The sequence below is a fragment of the Xiphophorus couchianus genome, chromosome 13 (genome assembly GCF_001444195.1).
Source record: "Xiphophorus couchianus chromosome 13, X_couchianus-1.0, whole genome shotgun sequence".
Classification (NCBI taxonomy): Eukaryota; Metazoa; Chordata; class Actinopteri; order Cyprinodontiformes; family Poeciliidae; genus Xiphophorus; species Xiphophorus couchianus.
In genome coordinates, this window is record NC_040240.1 from 14,167,944 (window position 1) to 14,191,698 (window position 23,755).

Consider the following 23,755-nt stretch of genomic DNA (forward strand, 5'->3'; position numbering starts at 1 on the left):
ATTGGCTGCTGTATTCTATCTTGCTATTCATGTATGGCTCCAAGCCAATCAGTTTCTGTGTGATAAAGCACTTACTTTGGCTGTCGTGCAGAAAATGAGGCGAGCGAGGCTCCTCCCTACTCATACCTTTATAAAATGTGGGGATTTCTTGAATATTACTGTTACCATAGGAATATATAAAATGTCTGCTGAGTCAAAGAGCCAGTGATGTAAAGTGGACATCGTCAGGGATGGTCGAACAACTGTTCATCCGTGACAGCTTTACAGCAAACTCCCTGCTCCCACTGATCGTGTTTTGGCCGAGATGTGTCATTGTGAGGAGACTTGGGCTTTAGGCGATGAAGACTGATGGCTAACATCCACCGCTGCTTCATGCTTCATCTGCTGCTTTTATTTTACGGAGCTGAATCTACCAGGTTCCTTCGTTCTAGATGGCAACTCTGAGCAGGACGCAGAGGTAAAAGGCACTACTGGACACAGTTGCTATGTAACTATGGGATTAATACATTTGACTAATGGCAAATGTATTAATGTGACACCTGAAACGCTGTTGAATAACATCTAAAGAAAATAATCATAGCAGGAATTTGTTTTCATAGACCTAAAAAGGTTAATAATTCAGCTAGAAGGTCCCAGCTTGGGAAGTAATATACATAGAGCCCTCAACAACTGCATGGGTATATGGCCTCTGCACATGGTGGACCTGTGCTACTAACCAAGTCACTGTGCTCCAATTTGATCAAATTCTAGGGAAATGTATCTACACTTGTGAATTTGTTGTTGAAAAAAAGTGTTCAGCAAATAATTTTTCTAATACTTACTCAAAAGTTTATTCTGATTTTATTTCAGATGAGTCTTGTGAAATAGCTCCCAATTTAGTGCCAAACTTTATTAACCATGCTCAATGCATAGTCACATTTTCTTTCAGAGCTTACACTCCACACACACAAGGGTGCCAAATCCTCATTGATTCACTATGCAAGTAAGCAATGAAAAATATGGCTGGGGTCCAAATGAAAGAATTTTCTCCTTCCCTTTTTCCTTTTTTTTTTGTAGCTACGGTGCATCTCCATCACCAAAAGAAGCCCTGGGCAGCTAGCCGAATCACCTTTATCAAAACACACCACCGCATAGATCAGGATGACTGTGTACTAGCCAGTACATACATGAATACTAATGCAAAATGCTTCATCTAGAACTTGTGCGTCAGTAAGGCCTTTTGTTAACACATTAAACCACGTATGCTTCAAAAATGATTTGGAGGAAGCAAAATAAGACATAAAATCAAGGGGAAATTAGTGGAACACATTACAAGAAGCAACCAGAAGATGGAAACAAAAGAAAAAGAGAAAAACAGAAAGGAAAAGAAAAGAAAATTCGAGTAATGGTCACCCTGTCCTACTATCCTCAAGGTTATACGAGAACAGGATAGAATGAATTGGCTCTAAAGGCTCATTCTGCCAAAACTAAATGAAGCAATAACATCACAGAGCTATAGAACTCCATTAACACTTAACCTGCAAAGGAAGGAGCTGAGGGATAGATCGACAGAGGAGGAGAGGAAAAGAAGAAATAAGGCTACTAAGACATATAGAAGAAGAAAGGTTGTACTACCAAACTTTGCATCTTTTTATCTTTAGGGTATAAGTAGACACTGAGACATGTGTAAATAGGTGCAATGGGCAGAGACATACCCATAAAACATTAAAAAACAGATTTCACCCTTTCCTAGCACCCTGCCTCCTGCCTGCATTCTGTCTTTCTTTATAGTAATTTAATGGCTTCAGCCTGAGCTCTTTAATGAAGAATCTGGGTAATTCTAAGGACAGAACCTCTAGGAGTGCAGAGGGAGGAGGGATGTGCTTGTTGAAAAAGAGAGAAAAGGATAATGAAAAAATCCTTTTAATGAAAGAAAAGGAGAGTGAGACAAAATAGCGGGATGTATTTGCCATTAAAAAAATGTGAATGCAGTTACTTTTGGATACATGATCAGTTGAGATTTCTCCGTACTATAAGTATGATATTCCACTCGCACAAAACCCTGTCCTTCTCTCATCAGCCTCAGACTTTTATCTGGTTGGCTTCCCCTCCCCCCTGAACATCAAGTGACCACCCTCCAGTCTGCTAAGCTGCCCCTCATTCTTTCATTATTGTTCTAATTGAGAACAGATTTTTAATGCAAGTATGCCAGATAGTCCCCACTCCTATTCAGTTTTGGCAGGTGTTCCTTGCCTTTTACCTGTTGTTTACCTGCCAGTTTCTTACTGTGTATTTCTCTTCTGCCACCTGCTCAACGTGAGCCTGGCTTGTTAAAAACTAAATTATTTTTTGCACCATAACATCATGCCTCTGTCTCCTGTCGGGTTCCGTACCTAACAACTTCCTGTTCTGCACAAACATTTGAGCTGTGATCGAATTTTAATATATGAGTAAATATGTTGTTATACACACTAAAACCATCTCAGTCTCAATTGTAGCAAAAGTCACAACTATTGTTCTTTCTGTTATAAATGGTCGTAATCATGTTTTTATTTTCTAAGACAAAAAATAGAAAGAGCAACTATGAATGATCAATACTTTTCTCATTACCTGAATAGAGTGTGCTTTCACCTGAGGAGTAGATTAATTTTAGTGAAATATATCACTAATTACTTTTCCTTGTTAAACCTAAGATGTTCACATCATTTTTTAAATTCCAAATGATGGGTTAAGTCTAAAAAGAGCAAGTGAACTTTTAAGGGGAAAGTACAGGGCAACTCTTTAGTCTTTTCCTTTTAAGTCTCAGGTCTTATTGGGGTAAATTAAAATTATGACTTGGCTCTAGAGGGGCAAGTATAAATCAAGTCTCATCTCTTTCTCCCCAAGTCAGATTTTATAGCCTAACTGGGACCAACCCAAATCTTGAATCTTTCACTCCATGTCCAAACCAAGTTTGAAGTCTTGCTGCAACACTAAACAAATGTTCAAATCCTGGAAAGAAATAAATCATAGGAATTAATCACAACCTAAATGTAATGTTAATCAGTTGGACGGTTGTTTCGTTATGCAAGTTCCTCAGAAAGTCTTTCGAAGGAACTTCTTAAATGTATATTGTGATCTAAGAGGATACGCAGCAGGGAAGAGGGCCTATCCAGGAAAACGTCGAGAAAAGACAATAATTGCTATCCTACTGGCAAAAGAGGGTTGAACAAAGTAATAACAATGGGGGTCCTGGTACTTAAGTCAGTAGTAGCTGCAGTGCAAAAACAATGAGAGAAAAAACTAAAAGCATTCTAGCTCTCTAAAAGATCCTATTACAAAGCACTTTGGTTTAGTACACAATAGTTGCAATGTTTCTAATTAGTGAAAGCTTTTTATTACTTGTCTGAAGTTTGTGTTTCAGGTGTTATCCACCAAACACTTGATGTTATTCCCCTTTAAATATAGGGCTGTTCAAAAATATAGATCCCTATAAACTTTTGCTTTGAAGAAATGACAGTCAAGGTGAACTTTACTCCATATGGGGCATGATTCAGTAAGGCACATGGCATGCTGTCTACATGATGTGTGAGAAAAGCCATGCATAAGACTCAGTGGTGCGGATGACATGGAGATGATACAGTATGTCACATACCAGTGCTTGATACGGTTGTGTGGGTAAAGTAGGATATAACGCACTGATGTAACTGAAGATATTTGGTCTTCATTTTATGTCATTATGTCCATTGCCATTTAAAATACATATACATTAATTTTATGTATGTATGTAAGGTGCAGACACGTACACATATATGCATACACAAAAAGAACAGTGCGGAGGGCATTAGTAACGTAGCCTTCAGCAGTCACATACACAGCATAGCCTTCAAGAGAGAATGTATTGCTGTAGGCCATAAACCAGAGGCCTTGGGCAGTGACAGAGAGCGCTGTGTGTGGGAGTTTCGGAGGGGAGGAAGAAGTAGAGAAGAAAAGCTTTTTAGGTAAAAAGCAAAGTCCCTAAAAATGTGTGGGTTTTTTTGTTGTGAGGGTGAGATAGAGCAGATGTATTTCTACTCCCTCATATACAGCATTGTTTTGAATGTTTGTGCGAATGTGTAAGTACAGCTCCATCATGCTGATGCAGGTGTTGCCCTTGACGACAGTGCAGTCGCCAAAGGGAGCCAGAGTCAAACAAGGATGTGCCTCAGAATACCAATCAGATATATCCTGAGAGAGAAAAGGACCAATGGCAGATATCTATCTGGCTTTCAACCCATCCCTGCTTTTTTGTGGGGATTAAATGATCTCACCGAGTTAGAAACCAATATCTTTTGAGCATTTGCTGCTCCATCATCCTAAATCCCTTTAGTAAAAAAATTAAAAATTAACTTTGTAAAAGATCAGATTTTTATTTCAGTTAAAACTAAATTTAATGCAAATTATGCAGCAAGGATCATTACATGTTTAGTGTTTAACCAATCACAAATAAAAGATACATTATAACGTCTTATTTATACAAATGCTCATCCTGCTTTCTTTAAATCTTCATTTTATTCCCCAGAGTTAGATGGTTTACCAAGCAAAAAAAATCCCACAATTACTGGAAAAACCGGAACTACATGAAAAGGCAAGCTCAAGTTCAAAGACATACGTAGAAGGACCATCAAACTTCTGATCAAGTTCACCTTAAAGATAACAAGACAGTAAGTTTTGTTTGGAATCAAAGTATGCAATAGTTGAGCTAAAGCTGAACTAAATTATTATTGCTTCATATACTAAATCAAAACAAATAATGGCGTTCTTACCTTATTTGGATTTGATGCTGTAATTATCCACACACACTGGGCATTGCTCTCATATTGAATTGGAAAGTTGGGAGATGTAAAGGTCCCCGATGGCCCCTGAAGATTACTGCCACACGTCTTTGCTATAAAAAGAAAAGGGGGAAAAAAGGACATATTGATCTTGTCATCGGTGAGAACTGTAGATTTAGCCGAGACATTAACAAAAAGCTATTGCACAGAGTCACCACGATACCATTCACTCTCAATTACCTTTCTAATTAACACATTTAGGTAAAGCTTAACCCGAGTCTCTCGCAGTAAAAAACAGAAAGCCAATTCGCATCATTTGAGGGTCAAAGCAGAAGTTCAGTGATGGACAATTAAAAACGACATCAATGCAACTGAGAGCTGGAAGGAATGAGCGTGTGAGCTCAGAAAGTGAAGAGAAAAAAGAAGATAAGACTGAAGTAGGGAGAGGAACAGAAAGAGGAACAGAAGGTCACATAGATGTTATTGATACTGTCAGCAGCATCTCCCTGGATAACATTACTTAATTGGAAGCTACTGGGTGTGAAATACCACAGGATTAGCTGGAGTTCTGCTGTTGACTGATAAAGACATTTACCAGCTATTTATTCCAAACATCTATTTAAAGTAAACAATTTCAGAGCATGAATGTAATTGTGTTCACTTACTGTGTTGTATGTCTAAACACAAACTGTAAGTTTAAAGACAAAACAACTTTGAGAGACTAACAATGGCATCAAAATGAACAAATACTTCCTGTATGTTAGTTAAATCGTGATTTTCTACAGATGTGTGAAATTGTATTTGAAATGCCAGGCTTTAAAGATGTAAAGCCATGCAAAACCTCAAACAGCGACACTTGGTGTTACATTCAGTGGGGTGTTTAAAACGACACATGCTTGGTGTTCGATAAACCAACTAAGCCTTCATTAGGCTTTGTTCTCTGACTGGATGTGACAGAGAAGCTGCTTGTCTGTCCTTGGGTCGTCCTGTTAGACTCGGGAGGTAATTTTCTGGTTGGTTTGAAGCAGAGTTTGCTCTTTAATGAGTTTGTTCAGCAGCAGGTCATAATACCTACAGTCACCATACACACAGAGAGAGAGAGAGACACCAAACAACATTATCTGTTGTACACTACTTCTAAAACATTCAGTACAAACATCCACAGTCAAAAAAATATGCCTGAATAATAAACTTAATAGGCTTTGAGTGCCAAGAAAACGTATGTGACCCCACTTAAAAATTGAAAAATGTTTGTTCTCTTAAACTGTATGTAAGTATTAGACAAAGACAAATTTCAACTGTTCTCTCAAACCACTTCAAATCCACCAAAATACAGACTTTTATGTACTCTCTGTCCCATGATCACTCTCTATGCTGCCACGTTTACTTGGTGGTCAGTGAAGGAAAGGAGGGGAATGAAAGAATCATACTGCAGTTTGTTTGCAAGAACGTTTTTTCATTGTGTGTGTAATGGAGTGTGTCCAAGAGGCACTGCATGAGTGTCAAAACAAGCACAAGTCCCTTTAGAGAAAAACTGATATCACTTGCAAGTGTCTCTTAGCTTGATGCTTGAATTCCCTGACTGTGCCCCAGCTGAGTCTTGTTTCTATAATTCTTGTTGCAACTTTGACTGACCTTCCCTCGTCTTCGGCTAGTTGCGATTTATACTCTGGGAGATACCATGGTGATAAATTGTGCATGCGCATGCTTGAGTTAGACGATGTAAATGATTCATCTGTGTGCCTCAAGAAACTTTGTGTGCCTTTGTAAGTATGCGTGCGCTTTGACAGCTCAATCAGCGTATCCTGAACAAATGGCCGACCCATCACCGTGCCAACAGTAAAATGGGCACTATGTTGCTGCAGCAACACTGCAGAGAGAGTTATCACCAGAATTACCAGAGAGGATAACATCCTATAATTTATGTTAAAACAACATCAATTTATTCAGCATTTGAATGCCATTTAATTTTTCTATTTAGAAACTTCATCCCTTTTATGCAGCCGTTAAAGAATTTAACATATTTTGATGACTGTCTTTACTGTCAAAAGACATTAAGTTTAAGCTGGAAGTGTGCATACACATTTGTTTTTCACCATCAGACGATTAATCAGACCAAACTTATCCTGTTTTAGGTCAGTTAGAATTACCAACGATCATTTCTATTTGATAAATGCCACGTCAGTGAGAGAAAAGATGTAAAAGATTCATTTATTAAATTCTTTGAAATCAGAAGTGTGCACACAAGTTCTCATTATTTGGTACCAAAGTGTTTAAACTTTATGACTTAAGTGAAACCTTTTGGATATCCTGTCATAAGTTCAAGCTCAATCCTTTTAGCAAATTATTAGTTTTAGACCAAGTTAGACCAATTAATTCAGACTTCTCCGTCTTCAGGTTTTAGGTTGGATCACAATCAAAAACAGTGATATTTAAAAAACACGGTAAATGGCACCAAATTATCAACTTTAAAAGAGCTACAAGATAATATCTTATTAAAAGTGGAAAAAAAAAACAAAATAAAAGTTTTTAATCATCCATGGGCTTCCTTCCAATTACCTGGTTTGTATCTCAATTAAATACTTTTAGTTTATTTTGTTGTTGTTTTCAGTGAAAACCTTCCCCAAGATTCCTTCCGTGAGATTGGGCTTCTTTGTGAGTTAAGCAAAAATAGCCCCAAAATAGGACTTGCAGTGCAGTTAGTTGGTGGAAACCAATTGACAGGAAAACAGTGGTTTCATATGGAGCCAAATTAGACTTTCCTGCCTCTTTATGCGGACATTGCTGCTCATTAAAAAGGGACAGTAGTAATATTTAACAAGCTGCTTTTGCCCACTGCGTCAAATACACCAATGCCAAAGGATACTTCCATTTCTATGTCTTGGAGACACTACAGGCTTAGATAAAACAGAAGTGCTTTTTGCCCAGAGAAGGAAAATAGAAAGATCTAACTTTGATTTATTCTTTTTCTTTCCTTCTCTTCATTATCTGAAACTGGCACAGTGTTTTATGGGTTTGAAGCAACAGGAGCAACATGACTTTCAAAGAGTTGATTTATTCCAGATGAAATTACAATGTTTTATAAGATCTGTCTTTTACCAAAAGCACACTGTTAAGATTAAATGGATAGTTTTGACAGGTATATTATAGACAAGACCAATGAGCCCATACTGATGACTAAAGTTCCACACTTCATTTTCTTCAGAGTAAAAGGAAAACCCCTAGGACTCTCCTTTTCACCTGACTTTAACTCACACAAGCTAGTGACCCACATAAACAGTTTGGAAGTGAACCAAAATTAAATGAGGTTTCAAATAAGGATTGCTCTGCCAAAGTCTCCCATAATGTAGCTCAAATGCCCTTGCTCATTTTTCTCCAAAGTTTTGTTTTATGGCTTCATAGCATTACTAACCTGCCCCCATAAACACTAAAAACACAACTCTGGGAAGGTTTTTAATTTTTAATAGCACCCAGCCACTGTGTTTCAACCGACAATTCTTTTTACCCGTCTAAGCTGCCTTACATTTAAAGGTCTATACTGTGACTTTGCTGCCTCCTCAGCAGGATGGCCTTTGTGGTTATTGAATCGTCTCTGCAGTGGAGGCTCAGCTTCAATCATCCATTCTGCGAGAGCTACCGAAGCATACAAAGAACGGTTAACCCTTTGTGCCGTAGATTATCTCTCTGACCCTACATTCCACTAAGACAGACTAAGAAAGGCTTCAGGGGAGGACAATCAAAGACAAAATAAAATAAAATGTAATCATACGGATGAGTTTTCAAAATGCTCACAGTGTAGATGAAGTCTTTGGTTTGGCCTAATAGCATAGAAATTTATCAAGTTGAAAATGATTTTTTATGCATATTTTTCTGTCTGAACCATGGAATTGTAAACTAATTAAAAACTAATGAATTGACTGCTTTACATTGTCTTGATCACTTTTGTACTGCCAAAACACATTGGGTGAGGCATAGACTAAAATAGATGACCAAAGTTATGCTGTGGTATCATGCCCCAACATGTTAGCTTAGAATTTTTTAAGTCCACTACATTGTAAGGTGAGATCTACAGGGGTTCTTCTTGTTTGTCCAGCATATCCCAAAGATGCTCAACTGGACTGGGATCTCCCTACTAGATCAGTCCCTATGTGTATGTGTGGAGTGAGCCAAGTGAGTTTTGGCTTTCCAGGACTTTATTCACTCTACTATCTTAGTGAAATCTCTACCATAGATACTCCTCAATCAGGTAAGATAAAAAAAATTACTTACATCAATCACGTGTGTGGTTGAATTATAATAAGTTATTTGGGGAATTTATTTTCAGGTTGTTTGCAAGGCGGGATTATTAAATATTCACGGCTTCACTGAGTTAGCTCAATGAACAAAAATCATTAATCACATGACCATTTTAAACAAAACAGATACATTTCCATTTGGGTAATATTGTGGATCATAATTAGCTATGAATACTGGATAGAATATTTGCACAAAAAAATTAATTGCAGGTATTGTCTAATAACATTGAAAGACATTCTGAAGGCCTGAAGAAGTAAAGTATAAAGATATTGACATGGTTCAAAACTTTTTCACAGTTCTGCAATCATTCTCAGTTCATTAAGTTACTCTTAACTACACACACTTTGGTAAAAGTTTAATCTTAGATCGATGGAGATCTAAGATTCCTGGGATCAAAACTTTGTGCAGGATGTTCAATCTGGCTCCTTTAACAAACTTCCTACAGTAGCAGATAGATTGACCAATGGGCACAGCGAATGATTGATGACATAATTAAGGTGGCACACAGCATTCCAGAAGCACCCGTACTCGTTGGAGATTTAATGGGCACACACACATACATATGCCCACACAAACACATGCACAGTCATTTACCAAAGTTATTGTAAAGTGGCCAAACTCTTTACTTTTCCCTTTTGTCTTTGTCTCCGTACTCAGAAATCAACATGTATGTGTGTGTGCGTGTAAAAGTGGCTGACATATAGACCTTGTTTGAGTCAGTAGATTCAGCACATCAACTGAACTCCCCTGGAGTTCACACACACAGACACAGACAGAGAGAAAGAGTTGGCTCAGTGGCCTTACCATCTGTCCATTAATCAAGGTGCCACATGGAGCCCCTCTCTCAGTCTCCGTCTCTGCCTTCGCTCTCTCTCGTAAAGTCTTAAAGGAGTGAAAACTGGGAACATTGCAATTTGATTGCTGCTTTTGTTGTTTTGTTACATGTTTTTTACAATTTCTATTTGCCATATTGTACCTCATAAAGTGATTACCACTCCACGCCATCTTTTTTTTTTTACAAGTTTATTTTTCTTTCCCTCCATGCCCTGACATTAACGACTCCTTTTTTCCAAAGAAATTCACTTTATTTTCTAGTTAGTGTTCCAACAGACATGCTTAGCTATATAAAAGTGTTTTGACAGAGGTGTCCCTTTAAGAAAGCTTGTAGTTTTCTTATAGATTGCCTCTCTGTCAATGTTATTCATGAGTTTCCTTGTTGGTTCATTAGAAATAAAGGTCAAATCTGAGCAGAGAGTAGCAGGAAACAGCCTTCCTCTCATTCCAGTTTTATTTAACTCTGTAAAACAGATATGAGTACTTAGGAAAACATGGTTTCATACTTAGGAATAAAAATGTTGACTTTATAACCTTATGAACTGACTGAAGGCCCTTAAAAATCTGGTATCTTAGCAAAGTCAGAAGAGAAGCCATCTGCCTGATGGCTTCTCTTCTCACACTGTTTCAAGAAAAATTCATAAGCAGCATCTGGTGACATGGAATGATAAGAGTCTACACGCACTCCTGTCTGTGTAAACGTTGTCAAAAAACAAAATGACAAACAAGGTCATTTTGTTTTAGATCAATCCGTATCATAAAAACACAGTTTAAAATAAATACAATGCTGCCAAAATAGATGGAGTACAACAAATCGCTTGTGTTTTTGCAGATTGAGAAAAATGTATCTTTTTGGCTCTGCTTTTTAGTCAACATTTTGTCCATTTTAATTGCAACACCTTGGTTTAAAAGTTTAAAAAATATTACTAATTCTAGAGAATTACTGACATGGTATTCCAGATATTCTACACGTTTAGAATATCTGTCAAAAAATGAATTAAACATAGATTTTTTTGACAATACACTCATCAGTTCACATTTTCAGAAGCGTTAGAGCCCTACAAATACATTATCAATAAAGATGGAATATTAAAATACATGTGCATATAATATAATTAGACTTTTTTTTCCAACTTAAATTTAAGTATACTTGTTCAGTGAGTTGGGGAAATAACCTGTATTAAGATATATTTCATTTAGTTCTTTTGTAGAAATTCGGTGATTGTATACAATATTTGTACATTTGGCAAAGTTTGAGCCAATTTAAAAAAACATATCTCCATTAAATGTTTAAAAATACATTGAAATGAATTAAAAACATGTTAGGAACATGTTAGTGTGCAACATAATTGCATGATGCCTGATTTTACTGCAGCGTGTGATCAGGAAATCTGTTCAAATATTAGAACTTCTTCTACAGCAGCAAGAACGAAGAGTTCACACCTGACCGTCAGTTAAGTTTCAAATGACTGAGCATCTAATAAAATGTCTATAATTTTCTCGCAGTGTACATTGGAATATAAACTCTATTCCTGCCAGACTTCCTAAGTTAGAGATTGGAATCAGCTATCTTCTTGAATAATGACACAAAACAGCAGCATATTCGTAGACATCAATGCTGTTTCTCCAACTTCTTAGTCTATTAGTTCAAGGAGAACTCCTTTCCTATGCCTTCAAGGCATCTTTACTTTTGGAATTTCAATATTGGATGTTTGTGCCTAAGGGAAATAGGTTTAAAAAGAAGAGTGGATTTCATAATACACTCCCTGCTTTTCACATGAAGTAAGTCACCCTCTCCAAAACACTCCATTTCAACCTTAAAACTGTATATCTAGAAGATATAGGTACAATTTCTACAGTAACACTGCATTGTGGTATTCCATTTTCAGCTTCCTCTTCTGAGTGATCCTTTTACATAGCCTAAATAAAGCCCCAGAATTATTGTCAAAAAGATGAGACCCAGCGTTACATGCATGTTGTCCTTCAAGCAGCCTTAGTGTGGTTTCTCTGGGATTCATAGGATTTTTGAAGACAGATCGTTTTTAGTTTCACCAAAGTACGACCATACATACCAATGACATACCGCAGCTGCCGCAAGAGAAGAATAACAGGTAAAAATACTCCCATTATAAAGGTAAAAGGTGAAGGAAATTTTATTTATGTAACAATATTACTGTCTAAACTGGCACAAACAGTCATGTCAATATTTGCAAAAATAGCTCTCATCTTTTTAGGAGTCTCAACTGAAACAAATTATAAGATTGACCAGTAATAACACAAAATAGTCTAAAGGTGTAGCCAAGAATAGTAATATTATCTCTTTAAAGAGCATATATCATTATTTCTTTGAGTCAGAAATCTCAAAATCCCCCCCCCCCAAAAAAAACTTAACTCTCAATGGGCCTTTTTTGATGCCTTATTCCTCTTTTTTTCTGTCATAAGAGTTTTAGATATTTATTGAGTTTGGCCAACATTTATCATGATTTATTTATTTATGTCTTTAAAATTAAGACTTTACATACAGAATGATTATTACATCTTTACACAATGTGAAAACGCCTAGATGATGATGTCTTTGCTTTGGAAACTTCTGATAGATTATCTGAAACACTGAGTTAATTGGAGGCATACACGTGAATATATTTTAAATCCAACTGACCTAAAACCAGAGAAGTTTGGTCTATGTTCCCATTTATTTGGTGGGTGAAAACTTCCGGTTTCAGCCGTAATAATAATGAGTTAAAACGCAAAAAAAAAAAAATTTGAGAAATTGAACTCTGACTGGAAGCAGTACAGATCGCTATAAGAGATTTTTCCTGTCAACATCACTACCTACAAAAAAAAAATTGAAGAATTTGAAATAATATGATTTACAACATTTCATTTCCTTCTGTGATCAATAAAGTATTTTTGAATTTGAATTGAATTTGATGGCATTTTTTTCTAATAAATGTGTAAGCATCTTTCATTGCCCACACATCTACTACCACACTGCACTGTGACGCAATTTTATGTCAATAAGATTGACATAAATTTCAATACTCAAAAAAGGTAACAAGAAGTACTGTAGTTTCTAAAATAGTTTTTTAAATGCAAACTTATGTCTCTGTGCATTTTCAAGTTTGAGACTCTAAAAAAGCAAGAGCACCTTATGATACTTATCATCATACTTATAAAGTATGATGCTTATAACAAATACTGCTGTTTTATTGGTTTCTTAGCAACAACCATGAGGGACGGTGGTATGCATTGTAAAAGTAGTTTATGTTAGAACTCTGGGCAATTAAGTTTTATTTTTTCGCAAGAGATATGGTTTATAGTTACAGTGAGCCAGAGAAAACGTAATTTTCCAGTAAGGATATTCATTGACTGGCAGCTCTGTTTCTAGTACACTTGCTATAGTCTTTCTTAATGTGTTTCTTCTGTTGAGAAAAAAAAATCCAGGATTCTTAAAGCCCCATTCCATCAGTGGACATAGGTAGAAGAAAGACTTGACTGGCTTTATCTTGGTAGTTTTATTTAACAACTCATTATAGGGTAAAATGAGTCCCTAACAGTCATTAAAAATAATGAAGAGTCAATCCAAATTATTATTACATATATCTAATAATGAGTTAGATAATAAGCTTGCCTGGAAGGATTAAGCAGAAGCCATAATAAGAAAGGCATGCTGGATTCACAGCACCTCAGTTAAATCCTTAGAAGAATTGGTGCAGGCCTAGTAATATGAACCCAAAGGAGGTCAGTGCACCTGTGTATCTGGTTCACAAATAAAAAACCCAGGATTTCAGTCAAGGACGGTGTTTATCTTGTGTCCTTTAACCTAAAGGCAAGAGAGCACAACCCGACCCAAGCGAGGATCCACCCTGTTCAGCTGACTTTGGGCCAAATACTAAATCGCCTTACAAGCTCAGAGTGGTTTCAGAGTTTAGCTGCTGCGCTTTTATATATGTTTAGTAATATACTAAATAATTGATGTTCTAAACCATATGACTAAAGTAGCCTTAATACTTAAGGTGGAAGAAATGTTTTTGACTTTTTTACATTTTCTTTTTGCCCTCTTCCCACCCTTCTGAAGTTCATTCTGATTACAGTTCAAAGAATTACTTGATACTGAGACTATGCACAACTCTTGAGTTATATCTTATTTACTTGCATTTTGCTTCCAAGAAAGAAAAAAAAACATAACATCGTATTTTGGAGTCAACAAAGTGAATCCTAAAGAGGTACAATCTGAAATCTTGGCAAAGATCACCTAAAGGCTTATGTATTTCACTGCTCCCGTGTCACGTTTTAGCAGAATTTCACACAGTCAATTGCGAAGTATTCACAACAACTTAACTTTCTCACGTTTTTTCACATTAGAAACCAAAATTCTCGTGCATTTCATTGGGACTTTAACAAGACAAAGTGCTACATAATTCTGAAGTGTAAGGAAAGCAATGCATGGCTTTCAAATTAAAATAAAATTTGCCAAAGCACTGTTTGGAAACCTAACTTACCAGTGGTCTTTCTTCTTGTTATAGGCACACACACATACACTGTGAATATTTTGTTTTAAGTTAAAGAATGTGTCCCACTGCAGTCTTGAGCCAAGTAAGGAAAGAAATGACAAACGACTTTGGCATTTAACATGGCAGACACACTCTCCCTCTTTCCCTCTTTCTCACTGTGTGTGTGTGTGTGTGCGTCGGAAATCTGGGCCCACCTATCACTTGGTAAATAAACTTTGGAGCATGTCGACTCTTGAAAATGCAGTGTTCAGAGTATGAAATGATTACACATGCATCACCTTAAAAGAATATAGAGATTTATTTACCAGTGATAATACTGGGTGGATGTTCACAGTTTAATTGGATTGTGTTTGCATATTTTTTGGTCCTGAGGAACAGCCATCACAGCCTCAATGATGAAAGCACATCTAGAGTCAGAGATAGACTGCAAAATCCAGCAAGTTGTACCTTTACAAACTGGTCTGTGGTCACTCCAGGCGGCAAAGACTTCGGCCACTCTCTGGCAGCTGATGGTTTTACTGCCCTGCAGCACGTAGTCCTCTCCACAACTGAATTGGACCACACTCCCAATGCTAAATCAACACACACAAGCACATAAGTATCACACAGAAAGCAAAGGTTATGGTAAAATAAAAATAAAATACAGGTTTGTTATTTTACAAATGTCATAATATATGTGTATTAAAAAATCCTCACACATTTGTGATGTTATTGTGACTGATCTGATCAGATTTTCTGATAACTTCTTGTTTGCTTGGGATACAGAGGCAACTCTTCAAAATGGAAAAGAAAACCAAAATCATCAATTTTGGGTAGAACTGTAAAAAATAACTTTGGGTTTAAAGTTTTCTTCTATTTGATTGGAAGTAATATCAACATTTTGGAGAGGTCTGACCAGAATTTCTATTTAAATCTGATAGAACTTGTTAAAAGAGTTAAACGAGAGTGATGGGAAGAAGGCCTTCTAAGTTCAAAATCATCAAAATACCATTGAAAACGCTAAATAAGGTGGTTAAATTTAGCTGTCAAGGCAATAAAAAAATCCTATTAAATATTGAGAATGGTATAAATAATCTGTAGTGAGATAGTTTACTAAAATATCACACTAGTGATTTTTTTTAAAATATGATTTTCTTTATATTGAGACTACTTTTACATTATTTTAGTGCTGTGCAATAGATTGGACTTATTTCCAATCAGAAACTAAATTTCTAATTGAATGAAATCATTTTGGAATTTGGTCAGTGGGGTTTAACTATACAATCACATAAATATTTTAATACTTAAAAAAAATGAAGACGTGACAACAAATGAAGGCTAGATAAGGAATTCCTTACACAATGAGTTACTGTTTGAGAATACCAACAAAAAGCAGCATTATGGGATTAGCAGTCTTCATCAAACAACAGTTAGACGTCATCTAAATGCCAACCGCATGTTCAGTAGTCATAGTGAGGAAATGCCTTTAAAATCCCCCAATCACAACTCTAAACATGGATTTTGCTAAACTCTACAAAGACTTTTACTGAAACACTGAGGTCTGATCACAGGAAGTTATGATCTGGCTTTTCATCAAAAAGCATTTAAGATAGCTTGATGTCAGACAATTGTTTTCTGGTGGAAATCAATCGTCTGACATGTTTCTATTCTCTGTTTCACTCTGGTCGATCCCAACAGAAGCAATTTTGTTCATGTATTTTTCTCTCGCACGTTGGTCAAGAGTGTTTGCATGTTTTCTTTTAGTTGGTCTTGAAGCCAGGTGTCTGCTATGCATTGTGTATTGGCTTGCCTACTAAGATGGCGAGAATCTTTAATTAAATGTTTTTTGATGGGGTTTTTTCTAAGCTACTGCAATAAAAGATGCATTTAATCTATGGCTTTTTATGTGTTTTTGCAGTGGGCACCAATACCTGGCCAAAGTGCTATATCTAAAAACAAATTGTACCTGAAGTCATTTCCATGGCGTTTTCCATTTTCCGGCTCTCCTGGGTCAGGGCAGGAGTTAGACGCCTGTCTGACACCACCTTCATTCACTAAAGGGAAGGAAAAACATGCACACAACCGGAACAAATGGGTCAGAATGGAATAGATAAGACAGTAAGAAAGCAGAACTGTGTCCACAAGTTCCTTCAAGTTGACTCTTTGTTTATCTACAAGAGAGGCAGGGAGATCAGTGCTCATGCTACTACTGGTCTAAAAAATCTAATGTTTATTTCCACAAAAAAATCAACAATATTCATATCCAACTTTTGTTATAAATAAATATTTGCAAAAAAGAAAAAAACAAGAGCACTGAACTGCCTCAATGATCCTGGCAATATTCTAAAACCATCTGTTTTTGTCATTTAATTGCATTCAGCACTGGTCTTCCTGGTGAATTTCCACCTCCTTGCTTTTAGTTTTGGAAACCTGCCTGCCTTATCACTTATTCACTTTGGAAGCAGCGGGAAGCAGATTAGAATAGGAGATAGATGGAGGATATGATGGTTAGGTAGGCAGGCAGTCAGTGATAATACAGCAGTCCAAACATTTGATTATGCCAGAAACACTAGAGCTTATATTGACTCTAAGAATGTCATTTACACATCCAAGATATAGAACACAACAAAGAAAATACTTAATTTTTCCCGGTTTAAGTATGAGCTTGATTTTTAAGAAATTAGATATTGTTTTATTGCTTATTTCTGTTTTTCACTGACCTTAGATTTCTTTATATCAATTTTAGGTTTAAATCGTAACATTATTTATCCCACACTGCAGTATATTCATTACAAAGTAGCAGCAAATTATTAAACACATCAAACCAGCGTCATTTAAAAACCTTGGCACAACTAAAACCGCAAGTTTTTTTTCCAAGTCAAACAAAAAATAACCAGTTGCAAACATTATGAAAAGCAGGGCCTCAGCTTCTGGCACAACTCCTGAGGAATCATAGCCATCTTATTATGAGCTAAGGCCTCGACTTCTGCACTGTAATACTTCTAGAAGTTTGTCTGACACCAACTTTTTCTGGAGTTTGAGATATGCTTCGGATCATTATCTTGTTGAAAGGCCCAATGATGCTCAAGCTTCAGCTTCTTTAAAGTATGTGTGCAGGAGATTCACCCTACAGGGCCACAAGCGAGTCACTATTTTTATTTTTTCACACTTTTTAACACTTTGATTTGTTTTCTATTTCATCTAAATTATGCAAATGTCACTACATTTTTCACGTGTTTACTAATGCCTGTACAAACAAGTTAATGAAATCATCTAAAGTCAAAAGTGACTAATTAGAGAAAGAAAGAAGAATTTTAGCTGCTAATCAATCTTGTAATAAACTCTTTTTGATTAAAAATCTAAAATTCCCTTGTTATTTTTTAATGACAGTTGAATTCCAAGATTGTGAGCAGTTTTGATTAAAAGCTAAATGTTTTTTTTTTTTTCATAAACTCTTTATTGAGCAGTTTGTTTTTTGTGACTTGAAAACCCTCCAAAAAACTGGCAAACCACAGTTTTGTCTCATGCTTGACAAGAAATCGGATGCCAGCAAGCTCAATTAGGTGCAACAAACACAGGCCGGAGCAATAATTCCGGTCATTTCTGCTTTCACACGGACACCTTCACACCCACACTGTCTGGACTTTCTGGCTAACACGCAAGTACATGTTTAGTCCATATCAACGAACCCAGCAGGTGGTTGGAGAGTGTATGTGTGTTTGTATTTGTTAGAGTAGATAGTTTGTTGCTTTGTTGGAGCGGCTAATTTGACCATCTGGACTATTAACATAACAACAGAGGGACTGGTTACAGTACTAGCATACAATCAAGAGGAAAATACACAAATCTTAACCCACACTCATGCACATTTACAATGGCAGACTTTAAAAAGCCATCCTTAAATGTGTATTTGTTGATGGAGAGGCTCTGTGCTTCAGTGAAGAGTTAAACCTTTTAGAGCAGAGCAAATTAATTTCTAAACCAATCCAAGCCAGACGAATTAACATACACATTTGGAGAGATAGAGCTCAACTGTCATTCTGCAACATGGCAGGAAACCTGATGAATCAAAAATTTCTTTTTTTCCTGTGCTGTACATTTTCATCAACTTATAAAGTGCTTCATAAAGTGCAAAAGAATTAGTATTTTACTGTACTAACCAACACAAAGGAGTTGGTTCAAACTTTTCAATGATTATACATCCAAACCCTCCCTGGAGAACTACTATCACATCACCCTTACAGGTACAGGTACAACTTCAAAAGTAGAATATTGTATAGGTTGATTCTGCTGTACTTCAGCAGAGACAGGATAGCTGGTCAGCACAGGACAATCCTGTTAGAGGGAGCATGTCTGGGACAGTTGTCAATATTCACCATCCAGCACCACAATGTCCCTCATGCAGACCTACAAATTAAATTATTAAGACTCAGGCATATCTAGGTGTGAGGAAGGTTCACTCAAAAGCCAGACCTAAATCCTTGTAAGAACTTGTGGAAACACTTGAAAATGTAGGTTCATAGACTCTACACGCATACAATTCAGCTGAGCTTAAACTTGTTTTTCAAAGACAAATAGGCAAACATTTTAGTTTTCAGATGATTCTGACTGGTAGAGACATAGTGGTACTACAAAAATATTGAGAGGTTAAAAGTCATGCTTTTCAGACATCATGCTTTCCATTCTTTGTGTTGGTTTACCACAATCATAGTAAAAAACACTGAGTTTTTTGGTACAAGCGAAACAAAATGAGACAATAGGTAACAGTTTTTCAAGGCATTGTGTCCAGTATTGAATTGAATGAGACACAGAATACAAATCACAAAAACAAACAACCAAAGCAGTGTTAAATGTAATTAATTACAAAGCATGCAAAGCAAACACATGCAAGTAAATCTTCACCTTTGTTTGAATTGCAGTGTTGAAATGTAGTCAAACTATAGACCTGACATTTTGACTCAATGTTAAAACTTGGCAAACATTCCTGCATAACCCGTTTGGTGTTCTGAGCATATAATGACTGTCGACTCAACAGTTGTGTGGCATAATGTGGGCTCTAACTTGCTAACTGCAATAGATATTTGGCATGGAATTGTGGGATTTACTGGCGAACAGAAAGACGTTTTAAAAACTTAGAATCATGCTGTTTTTCTGGTTTTAAGCACTCAACATGAATGTTAAACTTCACCATTGGTGTGTGAGTAACAAGGCTAAGGTAACCAGAAATAACAGTAGATAAATGCAGATTTACAATTAGATAACTTGATCTGATTGGCATTGCCAAAACAAAAGCCTATTGCAGGGACTGTTTGATTTGAGGTGTTACAGTTATAGTGGTGGTTAAATCTGGAAAAGAAACTACACACATTACTGGTAACAGAGACATAAACAATTTCTAAAAAAGCACACATTTTCAATGAAGAGATTCTCTGAGCAAAAACCCCATTTACCAGTTGTTTTTTGCCCAGTAAAACAAATTTACTGGGCTGTTGAGGAACTATAATGTTCCAAAAATCTCTCAACAAAAGTGAGGATGCATTACTACAGTTCACTACAGCCGCAGCATAGAGATGTTATGTGTGATGAGTATCACTAGGTGTTGGTATGCCATTTGTGAAACAAAATAGAACATAAAAGCAGTGAAATGTTATCCTGAATATCTCTAAGAGCTAAAACGGTCAGCTTTGTAAAACAGACTGAATCTGTGTATTTATGGGAAAACAGACCAAGGAGAAGTGAGATAGAAAATAATAGTGTAACATAAGTGACTTTATATATGGGTTAGCTGAAAACCTTAGTTGAATTGTAATGTAAAAATATTACGAACAAATATTAATTATTTGCAGCACACTCACTATTCCCACAGAGATTGACAATCACTATCGTAACAAATACAGCTAAAATAGAGCTGATTTTATTTATGTAGTTATTATTTATTTACTTGTATACTGTAGTATTATTGTTTGTTATCCTCTGGATATATTTACTGATGTATCCAGAATAGTTCTAAATGCATCTAAGGTCACTTTCATAGTTTTTTTTTGTGTGGAATCAATAACAAGTATTGGTTTTCTCTTGTGTGTTTCTGATTCATGGGTCAGACATGGCCAATCAAGTGTAATATATATACTTAAATTATCAATCGCTACTTAATTTAGAATCTACTTCAAAGCAAATATTATTATTATTAAAACAAATAGATAAATAAATTAAATGAAGTCGGGAAGTTAGGTGCTAATTAGGGGAGAAATATCTAAAGGGTGTTGGACTCTAGACTCTAAAATGACTTATTGTTTTACTACGATGCTTTTGCATATGCTAAATATGAAAGAAGTGCTGTATTTTACTTTATGTAACATTCACTTTAGCTAGTTTCAAGGTAAAAAACATAAAACACATAAAAAAGCTATATATTCCAAATGATTATCTTAGTCTAGCGTTAGAATGTACAACTCAGTAATTGTTTTGCCAACCCTAATAACCTGAGCCTAAAGATGCATCAGTATGGAAAAGAAGAAAGAAAGAAAGAAGGACATGTACGTATATAGGAAAGGTTAGAGAAAGGGGTATGGGTCGGGCCATAAACAGTGTTATAGCAGATGATTCACATTCCCTGATCTAGCCTGAAGCAAGCCAGAACAAACCATGATTAAGCTTATCAGAGCAAGGCTGTGATTAAATATACCAAAGCAAACAAAGAAGAGGCAAGACACTGTGACCTTAACATACATACACAAAAAGTCAAACCATGGAAACACACAGCAGTCAAGAAGAATGCAAAAGTAGCTTTCACCAAAGGCATTGCTATTCTCAACACATTTGTGCAACATCAGTTCCATATGTTTAGTATTTCTTTAAACTGAGAAAATGGCATTAAAATATAATAAACATATACAGTATATATATATATATATATATATATATATATATATATATATATATATATATATATATATATATATGCAATATATATATTTTTGAGTCAAAGCACAAAAGTGTTGAATATGACAATAGGCCTTTAGAAGAGAAAAAAGAAAAAAAAGCTAAAAACAAACCAACAGTTCAAGCCATTACATGCTATTTCATTAAGCAAAGGGACACTGAGAATTGAACTCACATATTGAAAACTTGTTGCTGGAGTCTTTGCCAGGGAATAATTTTACGCCCCTCGATTTAAAATCTACTGATCGCTTCACTGCAGAGGAGAACAGAATACAGAAAAAACAGAAGAAAAATCAGATAACAGAGTTGATAAAAGCAGAAAGCTTATATCTGACCTATTAAAAGGGTTAAAATTAAATGGCTCATTCCTCTCTCTGTTGCAATGCTGCGAGAGAAAAGAGCAAAGCAAAAACAAACATAAAAAGGCAACAAAAAAATTCAAATGGTGGAAACAGACGGACAGAGAGGAAAAAGTAGAGAAAAATGGAAGCATAGTTGAAAAACAGAATCGTATCATTCAAGATTTTTAATCATGTTAATATTTCTCTCTCTCCTTCTCTCTGTCACTCTTAAATGAAACACTTGGGATGTTCTGCTAGAAGCTCCATCAGATTCTTAACAAAAGCTGAGAAGGGAAATTGCAGCTTTAATCAAAATAACTCACAATGCAGCTCTGTAATCAAAGCATTCAGATAATGAAACGTTAGGAAATAGATGGCTGGATGGAGCAAATCAAAGACAAGAGGAGGCAAACTGATGGGGAGTAAATCCCTGTCAGCGTGAGCTCTGGTATCATCATTTCATTATGAGCCACATTAACATACGGCACTGAACCTGTAGATTAATATAGTTTAGCAAGTGCGGCTACAAAGACAGGCTATAGATGACAACGTGAGTGGATGAGAGCTATATCTGAATTAGAGCACTAATGAGAAAAAACACTCCAGGGTCTTAATTAGATTTCCTTCTGAACTATATTTTTTTGTCCTACTGTCAACAATATATAAAATAAATAAGAAACAAATAATTTCTGACCATTATATGAAAAGGATACATCTCATCTACAAACACATTCACAAATTGTCGATGATTGTCCGAAAGGCTGACTGACAGACACCAATTTCACAATGACCTAACGATTCCATCAAATCGCAAATGGCAAAAAAAAACAACATTATTCCAATATCAAACAGTGGCAACATTTATGCACAGACATCATTCTGTTTGTATTTGATATGTGTGAAGAACAACATGGAATAAAAAAGCTAATATTAGTGCCAACACGTTGACATGAAAGTTGGTCTTTAATCATTGTGAACAATTGTTCATTCAATAATGTCATAATGTAGCATAGAAAGTTCCAAATTCAGCACACAACATTGTTTAAGAAGTCTCAATTTTCAAACTATAAACAATGTCCATCATATATTTATGTAATTTAAATTTAAAGTCATGTAAAAGGATGTTTATGGTTGTCTCCACACATTCTCTCTGGAGCATAGAGGAAGTAGCTCTCCTCGTCCCCCACATGACTTTGCGAGCAGTCAGTAACCTGTGTATGATGGTTGAATGAGGGGCACCTTGTTTAACAATGTGATTCATGTTTGGGAATCAAAGAAAGTGATACTTTGTCTACCAAAAGTGTACAAAAATTACTGTTTTTACAATAGCGCTGTTCATGAATAAATGCTGGAGAAGTGCAGACTTTTTTTAAAGTAGATGCATAGGACAGGAATAGATGAGCCTTTTCATATATGACGCGTAAGCTATGTAACATGATATCAACAAAGTTCCTCTTTGTTGATATCAAGTTCCTTTATTAGGAATTGTTGAGGTGTTTTTGTCACAGTGGAAGACAATTCACTGTGTTTCTTTTGTTCAGCTGTGTTTTTTAGCTTGGAACTATTCAATGGCTGCCATTTTTGCCCAGTGTCTTTCTTATTGTTGAGTCATGAAGACTGACCTTAACAGAGGCAAAAGAGGCCTGCAGTGTTTCAGATGTTGTTCTGGTTTCTTAATGAGTTGTCGGTGCACTCTTGGAAAAGGTTTGGGGACCAGTCACTCCTGGGAAGCGTCACCTCAGCTCTTTTTTTTCAGTCCATTTATGATTCTCACTGTGGTTTCCTGGAGCCTTAGAAATAGTATTGTTACCCTTTCCAAGCTGACAGATGTCATTGACTTTTTCAACCGTTTCTGAATTTACTTTTATCAGAGCATGATGCATTTCTGTTTGAAATCTTTAAGCCTATTTTGGTTTGTCAGACAGATCCTATTTAAGATGTATTGCATCAGGTTTTAATCAGGCCTAGATGTGCCGAGTCACACTTAAATCAGCTTCAGTGTCAACCACTGTTAGTGCATGATTTAAATGAAGGTAATTCTATTTTTACACAGTGCAAGATTGAGTTCCAATTTTTC

The 23,755-nt window shown here is 36.1% G+C and overlaps 1 protein-coding gene across 7 annotated transcripts in view; it reads right to left on the bottom strand.

Moving 5' to 3' along the window:
* The window catches only part of LOC114156180 (CUB and sushi domain-containing protein 3-like), a 404,435-nt gene that overhangs the window by 137,725 nt on the left and 242,955 nt on the right, over positions 1-23,755 (bottom strand). For 5 of the 7 annotated variants that reach the window (XM_028036459.1, XM_028036457.1, XM_028036456.1 and 2 more), the window contains exons 7-10: positions 21,513-21,590; positions 16,362-16,449; positions 14,864-14,988; positions 4,764-4,885 (exon numbers count right to left, since the gene is read on the bottom strand). In XM_028036459.1, the coding sequence (XP_027892260.1) occupies positions 4,764-4,885; positions 14,864-14,988; positions 16,362-16,449; positions 21,513-21,590 (413 nt within the window). The remainder of the gene's footprint in view (positions 1-4,763; positions 4,886-14,863; positions 14,989-16,361; positions 16,450-21,512; positions 21,591-23,755) is intronic. The other 2 variants (XM_028036460.1, XM_028036458.1) reach the window with 1 other exon arrangement.